General features: G+C 42.7%; 1 protein-coding gene across 5 annotated transcripts in view; it reads right to left on the reverse strand.

Annotated features, from left to right (window-relative positions):
* Positions 1-828: 828 nt before the first annotated feature.
* Positions 829-15,214, reverse strand: part of MAPKAPK3 (MAPK activated protein kinase 3) — a 38,543-nt gene continuing 24,157 nt past the window's right edge. For 4 of the 5 annotated variants that reach the window (XM_015874496.3, XM_015874498.3, XM_015874499.3 and 1 more), the window contains 9 exons: positions 14,476-14,615; positions 13,645-13,709; positions 11,456-11,535; positions 10,817-10,943; positions 9,209-9,284; positions 8,912-9,036; positions 6,872-6,957; positions 4,089-4,169; positions 829-2,616 (listed from right to left, as the gene is read on the reverse strand). In XM_015874496.3, coding sequence (XP_015729982.1) covers positions 2,458-2,616; positions 4,089-4,169; positions 6,872-6,957; positions 8,912-9,036; positions 9,209-9,284; positions 10,817-10,943; positions 11,456-11,535; positions 13,645-13,709; positions 14,476-14,615 — 939 coding nt within the window. In that variant the 3' untranslated portion in view covers positions 829-2,457. The remainder of the gene's footprint in view (positions 2,617-4,088; positions 4,170-6,871; positions 6,958-8,911; positions 9,037-9,208; positions 9,285-10,816; positions 10,944-11,455; positions 11,536-13,644; positions 13,710-14,475; positions 14,616-15,214) is intronic. The other variant, XM_085516597.1, reaches the window with a different exon arrangement.

The raw sequence follows: 15,214 nt of genomic DNA on the forward strand, positions 1-15,214 counted from the left end.
GACAAGTCAGAAGTGGTTACATAATTGGGCCTCCAGACTCTAGGCACTGAAGTGTTAAGAGAGAAAAGCAATCCCAGGACTACGTTCTGGGCTCAAGCAAACAGATAACATAAAAGTAGGCCAGGAGCTTACCACTAATGTTAGTTTATAACTGCACCGTGTCAGAAGGGGCCCATCATACGGCACGTGCAGCCAGAGAGGTCGGAGAGCGAGCAATGCAAGAAGTGGAAGCAGGGATGATTTCATTGCGTGCAGCTGCTGGTGCATGAGAGAACGTGCAGGAGAGGAGAGAAGAGTGAAGCAGCACAGGAGGCAGCCGCAGCCCATGGGCAACTGCAATGGGAAGGAATGGGGGTGGGGAACCGTGCACAGCCCTTTTTCAGCTTCTGCTGTGAAGGAAATAAATAGACCTTTTAATCTGTTTTCCTGGAGGCCTTCTCTATTGACCATTCATTTCTGCTCTCCCTTCCCAGCTCTTTACCTCCTCTATATGGCTGATGAATACGCAAATGCACAATGGGTTTGATAATAGCCCGTCCTTTCTAAAACCAGGCCATAAATTCAGACCCCACTCAGGAGGCTCTAAAGACTATTATGGCCAAGGGGAGAGACCCAACCACTGCGCCTCGAGCACACCAGGGCCCTTTATAACGTGTGTGAACGCAGCCAGAAGGGCTTTGGGATGGGAGCAGGTGGGACACCGGGACCGAAATGGGGCAGCAGGGGGTGCTGCAGAGCCAGAGGCTGCACCTGTGTGATGGAGGGTTACACACAGACCTGGCAAGGCAATACGAACGGCATCAATAAAAGCAGGGATGACAAAGGGAATCTTGGAACGTGATTTATTAAAATCAGTTTATAAAACCCTAGTTGAACACAGAAGAATGGAGGCCTCATCCAATGCTGTAAGATGGAAAGGAGACTCTCCAGAAAGGGTTGGAAGCCTTGAGCAGATCATTGTTGGGTGTAACAAACCCACTGCAGTCAGATCTGACCCTCAGGCCCTCCCCGGAGCCCCGTTTTCCTTTTAACCTTCTCAGGCTATCAACACAACAGCACCGTTATGCCAACACACAGCAGCTTTCGCCTGCATCACTGGAAGCATATAATTTTCATTCTAGACTCTGATAATACTTTTACAAGCGTTTGTTTTACCTCAACTGAAAAAGCCTGACATCAAATAGCAAGAGAAAATATTTTGATCGTGAAGTAAAACAAATTAGCAAACCAGGGCCAGGATACGATGAAACAAGAATTAGAACAGTAAAAAAAAAAAAACAAACAACACCTGTATATCCTTAAAGGTAGTTTCCCACAGGTGATGGAAATCTTTGGATCCAGAAACACTGTCAGAACATCACAAATAAAGCAGCAACCTCTCCCTCTTTGCTCCCAAGAAACAAACCAACCCCAGCACTCCCAAAGTGGATTGGATGAGCACATCTCAGGCACAGGATCTGGAGGTAATTGCTGGAGGGGATGCTGGCAGACACTGGGCTCTACTCACAGAAGGTGCCATTTCCTCCTGAATTTCAGGAGTCTCTCTTCTAGACCAGTCTCTCACACACAGTTCACGTCCAGCTACACACCCTGGACACTGAATCCAAGAAGAACCACAGTATTCTCGGCAGTATACTTGCAACTAATTAAATCCTAATTAAAACTCTTGGTGTAAAGTTCTGTTTAAATTAGAAACACCACAAGAGAGGGATCTGACAGTGGCATCGATGCAACACAATGCTTATGTTTGTAAAATGAACACGTCATTAGAGGAAAAGCCACAACAAACCCAAATTACGTAAGACTACATGAAGACCTTGTGAAAATGGAAATGTATGGATGTCTTTTTTCCTACAACAGGAATAACTGCTCACTGCTCAGACGATATTCTGCAGCTATAGGAGATGTGTTTGGAAACACTGACTATTCTTATCTATTCTAGCATGAAATGCTGTCCATACACCCAAAGTAGGACTGCACCTGTGCTACTCATACAAAAAGCATTGGTATTTGTCTCCTTTTTCAGTACTCACATTTGAACTCCTACAACACAAGTGGAACACTTGGCATTTTTTCTATTTCCGAGTTTTAAAATGGCAGCAGAAGTTACTCTTATAGATGGCTATTAAAGCCTCAGCACACAAACATGCTGAGGCTGTCTCCTGTTCTCTCCACTTATCCAACACAGTTAAAGCCAAACCAAAACCTCGTAGTGTTTCTGGTATCATTGTACCTTCCCTAGCAATATACAAACAGAATCATATCATATAAAGTAGCCTTTATAAGCAAAGCCCTGATTCAAGATTAAAAAAAATGTCATCTTCCCACTGCTCCCTCTTTGCAGTCTCTGCCAGTTCGTGGTACTCAGTCAGCTGAGCTGATCGTACTCATTCACTGTTCATTCATTGTCCCTTTTAACACATTTACCCTCCACCCACAGGTCCTTGGCTTCTCTTCTCATTGGTTATTGCACCCCGGGGCTGCAGAAGAGGTGCCGGACTGCTTCTGTTTCTTGCGGCGTTTGTTCAGGAGACGGTTGTTGGATGTTTTCAGGTCTTTAATTTTCACCTGATCATAGTCCACCCTCATGGTAGCCAAAGCGCTGGTCATCTCCTCCTGGAAACCAAAGAATTCAATCTCTTGAACACCCTGAGGCAGAGAGAGCACGGCCTCCCTGTGCTATTGCTAGGTAATGAATGCACAGAAAGAACTCTGTCAAGCTACAGCCAGGGATAACCAAATCCTTTCTGCTGCACTGGGCTATGACTAAAGGCTTCATTCTACTCATGGACTCATTCAAGGAGGAACTATTCAATGTTTCACATGTGGGTACACAGGACCACGCTCTGCTGGCCTGATTTCCACCATATCCCTATGCCCAGCGTTACTTGCTGCCTGGCTCTAGGCCTTCAGCAGCTGCTAAATCCAGGCTTCTCATAACAGAGTCAGTGCGCTGCTCTCCTTGCACTAAAGTAGGTTAGCAGGAACCAGAATAAAGAGTCCGCACAAAGTTACTTAAAAGTGTACACTTCAAATGCATGTGACCCAGCTTGGAATAGCATTTAAGTGCTGGCAAATATTAAAGCTTTTTAATAGAACCGATTTTTGCTCACAGCTTAAGTCACTGAATGCCCATGCATTTAGTTCGGAAAAGGAGAAAAGAGTGAATATTATAGGAATGCCAGCAACCTCTGGGACCTGCACAGAGCACACATGCAAGTTCTCAAGGAAGTGAAGAAGCCTAGGAGAAAATATCTACTGGATTCATTCAACTTGGGAGGCACATATTGCCTAAATCCTATGACATTTTGTCATAATGTAGCTGAGGCTACGCACTGGTGATTTAAATAACACCAGCAATCGGTGGAATACTTTAAAGGATCAATGCAATTAGCAAAATGCCAGGTATTGTAAGTGCAGGAAGTTCAGAATTAACTGTAACAATATGGCAACCTGAAAAAGGCCAGCATGAAAGAGTTAAGGCTTGCAAACAACTTTTAGTCTGCCCTATGGTCGCACTTCACAGGAAGCATTCGACTGCCATCAGTACAAACAGCAGATGAGGCACCTGGTTCGATTAAGGGAAAGACAGATACATTTTTTCTTCCTTTTTTCCCTTCTCCTTACTAAAACTGTCAGAACAAGGCACAGCTGAGGTTATTTCATGTTGTTTTACAACACAAGAACAGAGTAGAAAAATAGAACGCAGCCCAACCCCGCCTCCCACCCTGTCCCCCTCCATTTTCATCATATCCTTCACTGCACCATAATGAACTCCAAACTGTCCCTTCTCCTCTGTGCTACATACAGCAGCTCAGCAGGTAGCATCATTAAGACCTTTGATCATAAGCATTTTCTTTGTTGATATTTTGCACAGCTGTAAGGCTGTCAGGCAGAGCTCAGATAGCATTCTCCTTGCTTAAACAGTTATCATACACACTATTATTCTGACTAGGACTGTTTTTAAGGTCCTATTGCTTAGCATGGTTGCATCAAAATAACCATAACCTCCAAGGAAATGAGCATCCACAGAGAAAAGAGTCCATCTAATCTCTCATCTGAATGGCCACAGGAAACATGTGACTCACTTTTACTTCGTCCCAGTGGTCCTTATCCTCTTGCAGGACCCGTGCGGTGTGGAGAGGCGTTGGTGGCACTGCCATCGATCTCTGAGAAAAGCAAAAAGCACCAAAAAATGGGTTCTGCAAACTCAACCTTAGGAAGTGACAGCTCTTCTACACGTATGGAGGACATAAAACTTTATCTAACATCCTTCAGTGCCCCCATTATTCATGCTTCCCATCACTCCACAAGCCAATACATAACAGCTAACCTGTGCAAGGTGGTCTCTGTGTGACAGCATCAGTAAAGAACACAGGGAGAAAGAAAGCAACTCTGAGTTTCTTCCACTCCACTCTCTTCCAGCTCAGTCAATAATCCTGGGTTGGGTAATTTTTTTATGCACATTTTCCATCTTTAACAACTGCCATTTCACTGCTCATTAATTGTTTTGAAGTGCTTAAATTGACCTTTATCTTCTAGGATTTGTAGTAGGGGATTTTTTTGTCTTGAAAATACCTTCACAGCGATTCCCAGTTCCCCAGATCATAAATGTGCCCAAAAGAAGAGACTGTACTCTTTTTCAAAGTACTGATTCATTATTCTGGCACAGTAGAGAAGAAAATGAGCGCATTGCTTGCAATGCTCTTCCACACAGAATTGAGATCTATGTTCACTTGACATGGCAGATTGGTAGATATTTTAGATTAAAACAAAGTTCCATTTCACAAGCACAGTTTCCTAGCTAAATTCAGCAAGAAATATTCCTTGCCAGACCATAAACCAAACCATCATTTCATTCTGATTGTCTGCCTTCCCCATGTTTTCCCATGCAAACTCACTGTCTACTGCTGTGGCATCCTGTGCTGCAGGTAGCCGAACGTCAGCAAAGCCTGAGGAGATCACTGTATACATCACTGCAAAATGAGCCTCCTGCTGGAAGCAGCGCTTACACCCCACCAGCCAACAGCTTCACTGTATTGAGTTGCAGTTACTGCAACAGTTACAGAAGGGGAAGCAGAACTCCTGTGTCCTCTGGAAAAGGACCCCAGCTGGCAAATGTAGGGGAGTACGGGTGGGGGAGGGAAATGGAACAGAAGCAGATCAGCTTTTGTGATGTCCCTGAACAGGTGCTGAAGGCTCCCTCCTACCTGCTGTCAACTGCTTCTTGTTGAATACATCTCACCTAGCAGCTAACTAGAGCATTATAACCTCCATCTGAGGGGAGACACAGTCTCTACTGCTGCTTGTGAGAGGCATCTCCCTATATGTGTTCCTACATAGAGACTTAGCAACAGACAAGGAAGAACACAGACATTAGTTGTGTTGAACTTTCCCTTCCTTTGCCGCATTGGAACAACAGGTTCAGTGAAAAAATGTGAATCTGCTGCTCCTAGAGTGTTCTTCCAGGAATGGTATTCGAGCACAGCTCTTGGGTGCAGCAGTCCATGGAGTCTATCTCCAATCTCCTCCTCATTAACTGGTTATAGGAACATTTCAAGTACCATGTGTTGCTGTAGGTGGTAGCTTCCTTAGCTATTAGGCACTCATTCTGTGAAATTCATCGCCTGCTGACTTCTGGAACACCTCCTTTTCTCCAGCCTTCAAACACTTAAGCTGGAGGTATTCATTCTCTACAATAATTACACTTTTATTTGGCTAGAAAAAAAAAACCAACAAAACAACCACGTAAGATTGCCCAGGTTCTGTTCCAGTTTTACAGACTTTGTAATCTCAATTTCTCAGCTCTCTCAGCTAAATGAAGACATCTAACTGCTTCATCAGGATGCTGTGTCTCTACATTACCATATGATTCTAAGAGCTCTGAGATATTCAGACAAGCATTACAAAAATGCTGACTATAAGTCACGATTTTTTCTGCCCCTCCCTCCTGAGAAACAGCAAAGACAGAGAAAGGACTAAAGGAGAAAAGAGCATTTACAGTATAAGCTGTTTAGCTGTTTTGTTCCTGGCTGATGACTTTTGGGGCAGTAAGAAACATGTCTGGTCCTCCTTTTAGGCACAAATATGAGAACTACAAGATATTGTTTTGATTACCTTGAGTGATACCTATGGAGCAGAGACGATATTCTGAAACTCAGCCTGATTAAGTGATGGGATTCTTGTCTCTCATTTGAAAAGCTATTGCATTAATTAAATGAACTGCTACCCACCTCCCACCATCCCAAAATAAACAAACAAATAAATAAATAAATAGATAAAAAAAGAAAAATAAACCCCATCAGGTTACAGAATGAAACCTGAACCGAGACCAATAATAGCTCCATGTAGCACCTTATCTGGTAATCTCTCACAGGGCACTAAGCCGAAAACCTTGTTCCTCCCCCCGGGCACTTCCCAGGCTCTGCCAAGGATGAGAATTCCCACTAAACATAAGACTCTGTTCACGCTAACACAGCTATGCACAATGGTGCCTAAGACCACTAATAATAGCTCTCTCTAAATCCTGCACCGATGAGGTAAGTACAGTTTATTTTTATATGTTTTTAAAGGGAGTAACACGCGTATGTGCTGAAGTCAACAGCAACTGCCTGCTCACAGAAGATATAGCTACATTTTGCTTCTGCTTCCAAGGATGCTACTGTGGGTGTCTCTCTTTGTGTGTCCTCTGGTAACATGAAGAAGAACTGTGGTTCTACAGGCAGGTGCCCTTCTGGGAAGGGTATAGTAGGTTAATTAAGTTATGAGCAATAATTGTCCTTCTCCTGCTGTGCTATGTGTGGAGCTACACCGCAAGCTCTGCATGCAAGAATTCATCTTGCTCTCTTGCAAAAAGCTACATGAAACTCACGTTAATCCAAGGGTGATTCATAAATTGGGAAATTGTCATCCTCTCTGTTGGGTCAGTCTTCAGTAAGTGGCGAATCAGTTGTTTGGCTGAAAAACAGGACCAACATAGTGTGTTGTAGTCTACTACTGCGGTCCCAAAAAAAACTTAAGAACACAAAGACCTGCTGAATGAAGAAAGGCAATTTTTCAGAACTCAAAATGCTAATATTGCCTCCAAGTTAAGAAGCCATATATAGTGTGGGAGGTTATTATGCCTGAAGAGGCAGAACATGAAAATATCCCAAACTGAAAAGAAGGAAAGACAAAGGATTCCATGCATGCTGTCTGCTTCACAAAACCAACGGCCATGAGAGCAAGAACTTGAGAAAAAGAGAAAGATAGGAGCATAAAGCTGCCGGTTTAAAATAAAGCAACAAGCCTCGCATTACGGGCTGAGTGAATGTGTAAGCTGACGTTTTGAGAAGTGACAGAAGACAAAAACTAGCTGTGATGACAAAGACAATAAACTGCTCTGACAACTGAGAGGCCACTAAAAAGACAACAAAGTCAAAGAAATGGGTTACATAAACTGGCTTTACATCAGCATTCTGTGAACACAGCACTGGCCAAAGCAAGAGGTACTAACTCTGTAACTGAGATAAGAGATGGCAAGAGTTTGAACAAGAGATTCAGTAATGTGGATGGACAGAAAACACTGCATCCAAGGGACACTGTTCAGAAAGAATCATAACTTCCTTGGGGGAACCTAGGAAAAGTTCTGAATATGTTCCTTTAGCAGCATTAAATGAAAGCTGACGATGTGCTTTGAAGGGCCCGTGATAGAACTTTGGGACTTTAATGACAGAGGCCACAAAGATGATGTACAGGAGAGAGTACCTGGAGTCTAAAATCTACTAGGTTCTAAAAAGGAGGAAACCACGAACAGAACCCACTGATTACAGGAAGCTGGTGGGAAATTAAGTAGCCTCCAAAGACAACATGCTACAGGGATGATCAAAGACAAAGGAAATGATGACAGAACCAGACAAAGGAGGGCAAAAAGAAGCAGCCTGAAAGAATGCCTATAAGCTAGCCAAACACTAATAGGTTCAAAGGTAGAGAACTTCGCTGAGGTCAGCATATGGAAACTCTACACATTTTCCAATCAAATGTTTTCTGATCAAGCTTTACTAGTGTGACAATAACTACTATAATATGAACAAAATCCAATACTGACAAAATATTAAGCCAGAAACCCACAAATTAAACATCTTCTCTACCAAGGTGCAGTAGTTCATACTGCACATTCAGTCATGAGGGGTTACAGTGCCACAGTCACAGTATTCTTCCAGGATAACTTATTAGTGCTTTAGCGGCAGATGTGACAAGATGTTAACAGCAGTAGGATAAAGGGCTTTGTTAGAAAGAAGATGTGCTCAGAAATGTTTGACCCTTCTCTCTACAATGGGCAGTTGAGACTTCCAGGTTATGAGACTGTCAGAATAACAGAATCAAAACCATCCACTTTCAGGACCGGTTTGAGCCCATTCAGGTCACAGCTGGGCAGCAGCAGGTTTTGGTCAATATCTCATACAAAATAAATTGCTGACCTTGATTTAAGTGGTGGCTGGCAAGCTGCCACATCACAAAGAGCTAGCACAAAAAGTTGCCAACCTTGCTGGCTGTATCACCAAGGACGACAAAGACTCAATGAGTTCTTTACAGAGTTCTCCTTTCTTCCAATTTAGCTGCATTACAGCTGCCCTGACAATCCCCTTTCTCAGGATTATGTACTTTTGTTTCCTGAGGGTTTAACTCGGGCTTTCAATAGCACTAGCTGGATTTGAAAGAAAGTTTTCAGTCATCATTTACTTTCTATAGTGCTTTGGCTGCTGGCTAGTGTCTCAATTCCAAGTCCTCTCTATTACCTTAGAAAATCAACTAAACAAAAAAACTAATATTAAATAATAATAAAATTAAATCAGGTTCTTAGAAAAAGGGCTATGTAAACACTTCTCCACTACACGACACTGTACACATCAGAGGCACTGAGCATTCTTACCTTCTTCTGACACTTCAGCCCATTCTGGATTGGGAAACCCATACTGCCCCATCCGAATTCTTCTCTTCATCCCAGGAGAAATAGCTTGCCCAGTGTTTGAGTAGAATGGAGGGAACCCACACAGGCTGTAAGAGTGGACAAAAAAAGCTTTATAGTTTGGAAAGCTCTTAGAAGCTCCAGTGCAAGCTTATGTTCTTCTGAAGGTTGTGTGATCCTAGTGACTGACTACTTGTAAATGCAGATTTAACAACATTGGTTAAATTGGTTGCTGTTAGTCTGGACTCTTTAAATACTTACAGAATGTACGTGATAACACCCAGAGACCACATGTCACACGACTTGTCATACTTCTCAGGACCGAGGACTTCTGGGGCTGGAGAATTGAGAAAAAACACAGAAATGAACAGAGTACCAGGTAATTCCTCTTGTTTCCATTGCATTGTAAGTAGCAGCATAATTCAACAATAAATATGGGAGGCGTTTAAAAATAGAACACCCATACACCACAACAAACTGCAATTAAAATGTGGTATTTTCTATTGACAAGTTCCCAAACACAGCTCTGTAGCTTTAAAGAGGAGGAATGGAGCTGGCAAAATGCCCTATACTCTTCACCTTACTGTCTTCTCTGCTCAAGAGAGTACTAAGATTACAGGCAAGCAGAAGGAGCTACAGCTAAATGTGTACAGGGAGACAGAGCATTGAAAGAGGCCTGAGCATATGTTCCAGAAATCAGAACAGAAAGGACCTGCTTAGCAGCGATAACATTTAGAACAGTACCTAGGTGGAGCAGCTGGCGTTTTACAAAGCACTGCATTTTCCTTTGGCTTCCAGAGCACTGCATCTTTCCCTAAGCAACAAAACTTCACAGAGATGCATTCGGGGGATGTTTTCCCCCCTGAGCAGGTGAACTGAGTTTGAGGCTGAGTTTGTATGAAAAGACTCTCTAAACATACGAGCGATCCTGCTGGTTTATTTAAAAACCAAACCAATAAGGCACTGAGAAGGGAAATGTCAGCCTGTTTACATACAAATACAGAGGCAGAAAAACACGGATGGGAAAATTCTTTAACATTTTATCACTAATTCCAGTTTAAGAGAACAAAGAAGAAAGCATCAGGAAAAAAAAAATACTGCTATGGTAGGTTTCTGCTAACAAATGAATAGTGACACCTTCCATTACAAAAACAAGGCAATGTCTACACAGAAGAAGGGAACTCTTCTAAGAAATTAAGCCCTTTTTCCTCCAAACAAATTCCAAGCACAGACTGCCTCAGTCGTACCATATGGTGAATGACTATTAACTCAGAGACCAAAAAGGACATACACTGAAATGAGTGCACAGAGCACAGTCTGATGTGGCATTCATTACAGAGTGCGTTACATTCATTACGCAGTGCTTTGGACAAAATGCAGGCAAAAATTCATCTGTGATTAAGTCATTTTGGTCTTTTATTATTGCTTTCTCAGTTTGGCATCTTTAAGAAGCCTTACAGCTGATGGAGTCCTCTCCCTGATTTCTTATTGCATTAGTTAAGCTATGGGAAGTTTTGCAGGGAAACACCCAAAATAAATATGAAGCTGAGTTCAAGTTATGACTATTATTGCATCATCCAGAGGAAACATCAGGTTTACTTCAGTGTAATCAGAAGCAAAACATTTCCTCTCCTTGATCCTTATTTGCACCCCTTGTTAAGTCTCTTTCCTAGCAAGAAAGAAAAGGATGAGGACTGAACTGGACCCAAACTAAGTTTTGGGAAGGGCCGGATGCCATTTTAAATTCTGCAGGCTCCCTCTCTGCATTACATCCACAGGAGAAGATCTGCCACCCGTTCCTACAGCCTACAGACCCACTACAGCAGGAGGAACGAGAAACACAGAATAAATGCATTTTAGATGACTCACCCACATAATAAGGAGTGTAACAGGGGGTCTGCAGTGCATTTTGTACAGTGGTTTCTTTGGCAAAGCCGAAGTCTGTGAGTTTAAGCACAGTATCCTTTTCTTTTGACGTGTAAAGCAAGTTTTCAGGCTGAAAGATCACCAACAGAAAGGATAAGCAGGGCAATAAAGGCCTGCAACGAGCTGTGCGGTCAAACCACTCCTGCTTGCCTTGATCACCACCAACACACAGAAGCATCCATAGAAACTTCATGAACCCTTTATTACAAGGCAAGTGCAAATCAGAAAACAAATAGTAACTGATAAAGACTGCAGATACAGGTACAGCACCGAGCGTAAGTTTACTTAAAACAGCGTCATTTTCTTGTTAATTGACTCGATTCCAACTTCCTCAGTTAACTGTCAGACTGTCACCCAGATCCCCCTGCATTCTCTACACAACTGGAAAGCATTAGCACACACGGACATTTTGACCTTGGGTTAGAAGTGATCTAGTTGCGAACAAATCCCTTCTCACACTGGCAGAGGAAAAGGAACACTTAGATCATCTATTTGTACTCCTAGTTCTATTTAAACCACCACCGCCCGTCTATTTTTCCACCCAGCACTCTGTTCTCCTGACCACACACCTTCAGACCTCACCTTGACGTCTCTATGAGCAATGTTCATTGAATGCAGATACTGGATGGCTGTGCCGATGTCTCTCATTATTTCAGAGGCCTCTATAAATACAATTTTAGAGAAAGATCACATTAACATTCCCACTGTAACACAGGGACATGCTTGGGAATGCTTATGACTTACAAACAGCTTGCTGGAATACATGGCTAGCATCAAGACTAGAAAATCTAAAATTAGCCCTAACAGCTGTGTTTTGGTTTTGCAGGCAACCATACCCCCCTTCCCCGGCTGCTCAGCCCTCCTCCCAAGCAGGCACCGCAACCGAACAGTTGAGAATTCTGCTTGTTATGAGCTTGGAAATTTGTGCTTTAATTTGCTCACTGGAAAAGCAGAGAAAGGTACACAAGCAACTCCCAGCCAGGACACAGCTCTGGTAGCTCAGGACATGGCCTTGCTTATTTTAGACATAAGTTTAACTTTCAGCTTCTAGTTCAGGGGTAATGGGAGGATCTCCCAGATATTCTAAAGTAGAGCAATGTAACAATATACAAATTTGAGGACAGCTCATATCTTTTTCCTTGCTGTCTTTATGGGTTTTCCTTGGAAGAAATGAAGTCTGCAGAGCCCAAAGCTCCCGCTACCAAATGTTTCTAAAACCTAACATGTATCCCCCAGAGGTAAATTCTCTGGCTGGTGAGCTGCCTTGCAAGAGCAGTACTCAAGATCTGGATGAGTTCAGTTACACATGGGGAGTTTCAGAGCAGGGAGGTATGACATTCCCAGTGTAGCAAATGAGCATTAAATTACATCTTCATTAACAGGGAAACAGAAATAGCCACTTCAATTTGCTGCTCTTTTCTGCACAGGTAGGAACCTCAGCTGCAGCAGTGAGAGAGAGAAGAGAAATTATTGTACTGTAACCTGGAAGTCATTTTCACATCACTTTTGATTGAAATTATGCAATCGAAAGCAAGAACAACCAGAAAAGCCAAAACTACCCATCGCCTCCAGGGAAAGCTGTGCAAAACTTCCCCCTTCCCGGCACAGGCTGAGAAGTCTGGCTCTAATGGAGAGTTGTGGCTGATGAATAAATGGCCAGCGAACCTGGGGACTCCAGTGCCACAGGGCTTATTCATCTCAGGAACTAATTAAAGGGTATTTGTGTCTTAACACTCTCAAATGGAGTTTCTGAGGAAACACGTAGGATATTACACAATACTATTTAATGTAGAAAAAAATCCTGTGTGTAGCACTAAGGACCATCAGAACAGTTTCCTCCCCAGAATCTTGTTTAGAGAGGAATAAAGTGTCTGAAAATGCTCATTCTCCCACACAATACTCGTATCAGTTCAAGGATCCATCCCAGGCCAGGAAACATGGGAGCACACAGGTTCAAGAATAGCCCGACCTCTATAGCAGCCTCCCAAAACACAAGCTCAGGTACAACTTACAAGCTCAGGTATAAATTGTTCCTCTTCAGATAGTTTTGTCAGGATGTCAGTTACAAACACTAATATTTTCAATCCTGATTAGAAATAATCTCATCTGTTGTGAATGGGCAAGGAGAACCACATTCAAGCACACCTGTAGCACTCAGCAAATAATGATCAACACTGACAGTAAAAATGGCAAGAGTACTCTACTATAAGCTCTGTCACTGGCTCCTAGCAGGTCTTTAAGCATGCACACAGTCCCTATTATACATGAGGAGGCTTGTTTACAGCATGGCTAATAACTCTTCCTTTCAAGTAGTACTTTAAAACCCTTGAATAAGAGATGTTTCATCAGATGTGATTTGCTCATTATATTCCCCACCTGACATTATAGCTGTGGTTGTTGTTTAAGGGACAGCCAGAATAAAAATCACAGCAGGTGTTGAGCTGATGCTGGAGGTGGTCTGGCAGGAGACCAGGGAAAAGAGTAATAGAGGCTGTGGGGGCTCATCATTGAAACAGCTGAGCAAATGTGTATTAGACTTTTCCTCTAACCATCCACACTGTGCCTGAACTTGGCACAGTCTGGTAACTTCTAATTTACGAGAAACTTTAGAAGTAACTCTTTAGTACAGAACTGAAAATAAATAAACAAAAACCTACCAAGAAAAGAATAAATAAATCAAACCAAAGGGAAAAAAATCCTGTAAGAAAGCTGAGCAGGGGAACAAAGCAGAGAAGCAGTTTGTCACAAACTTAAAACTTGTGGTTTTTCACCTCTCTCGGTGAAAGCTTGGTCTCCTCTCTCCTGGATCCTGTTGAATAGCTCTCCTCCCTCCATGCTGAAACAAAGAACACACAGAAACAACAACAAAAGCACCTTAGGTGAGCAGGAAAGACCGAGTTAACACCTGACTGTGCATCTGTGAACCACGGCAGGAATGGATTAGAAGAGATTACAGACCACCTCCCATGGCAGTGCTTCTAACCAGCACATAAAGCTACAGTGATACAGAATAAGTAGAAAACAAAGCAAAACCAAGGAGTTCTGATGCTTTCTGTTTAATGCACACTGACATAAGGAACACGACACACACAGCTGGGAAGTCAGATACGTTGGCAAAAGGAGGCTGTTTTGTATGAGAGTAGGAGAAAATAGGAATCAAAGGTAGTGAAAAAATGTTGTTAATCTGTCTCTAGTGAAGACACCATTGTGGTGTTACAGATCATGGAGACAATAGGAGAAGTTATAGTCAGAATAAAAAAAGATCCCGTCGGATCATAGGACTTGTAGCTGAAAGTCCTGGCAAAGCACATCATATTTGTACAGACATTTCTTTCAAGACCATATTAACTGGTCAGCTTTCATAAGGATAGTTGTCAGAGCACAAGAAAAATGTGTTGTGCTTAAGGCTCTTCATTCTCCTGTTGCACAAGTTGGCTGGAGCAGCTGTACATTTACCTGCAGGTTCTATAGAGACAAAAACAGGTTTGCTGCCCAAACAAAACTTGAGCTGCTGAGAAAGCTCACTTAATTCTTTTCTAAGCCAATGTTTTCTCTCTCCTGCTCTGCTCAGCCCATCAAAGAGCAACACTGTTAGTCCATACCATTCCATGACAATGAGGAGGCATCTCTTTCCATGGTGTATATTCTCATAAACATCCAGTATGTGGACAATGTGGGGACAACCCGATGCCCGCCAGTGATATTCTACTTCCAGACGAGCTTTTGGGTTGTCATACAGGAGCTGTAAAGAAACAGAAGACAGCAATGACATCAGTTTGTATCATTCGGCTTTAATTTGGTACATAAATACAGCCAGTTTTTGAGTTTAAGGAATGTGCCAAGAACCACCTGGGGGAACTTTCTCCAGCCAAATGATGTCAGTCCATTTTTTTTGTAGTACTCGCACTGAAGTCAAACATGTTCCAGGGGTTCCCTTTACACAGCAAGACCTTATACAGCCAAGTGGGATGGAGCTCAGAGGAGTTGGAGCTCCTCGCTTTCTGGATGAAACAGAGACTTGTTCTGCAAGTAACTAAAAGAGGAAGGAAAGTTCAGGAGGGAGGCAGAGCCTCGTTCCCACACCTTCACTTTATGGACTGCAAGGGCCATAAACACACAGCTAAGTATTCTGCAAAAATCTCACCTTCCTCTTGGAGGAAAAAATGTGTTGGGAAAAGGTGTAGACTGAGGACACAACAACTTAGATGAAGAGAAAAAACACCCTAAGCTAGGGAATGTAATTCTGCCTCCAGTTTAGGATTAACTCCTTTCTGGAGCAAAACTGATTTTATGACCACTTTTCTTCTGCCCAGCTTTTGCCTTAGGGATGGCTCTCAGGAC

Source organism: Coturnix japonica, chromosome 15 (assembly GCF_054131305.1).
Source record: "Coturnix japonica strain WE chromosome 15, WE-NBRP24, whole genome shotgun sequence".
Taxonomy (NCBI): Eukaryota; Metazoa; Chordata; class Aves; order Galliformes; family Phasianidae; genus Coturnix; species Coturnix japonica.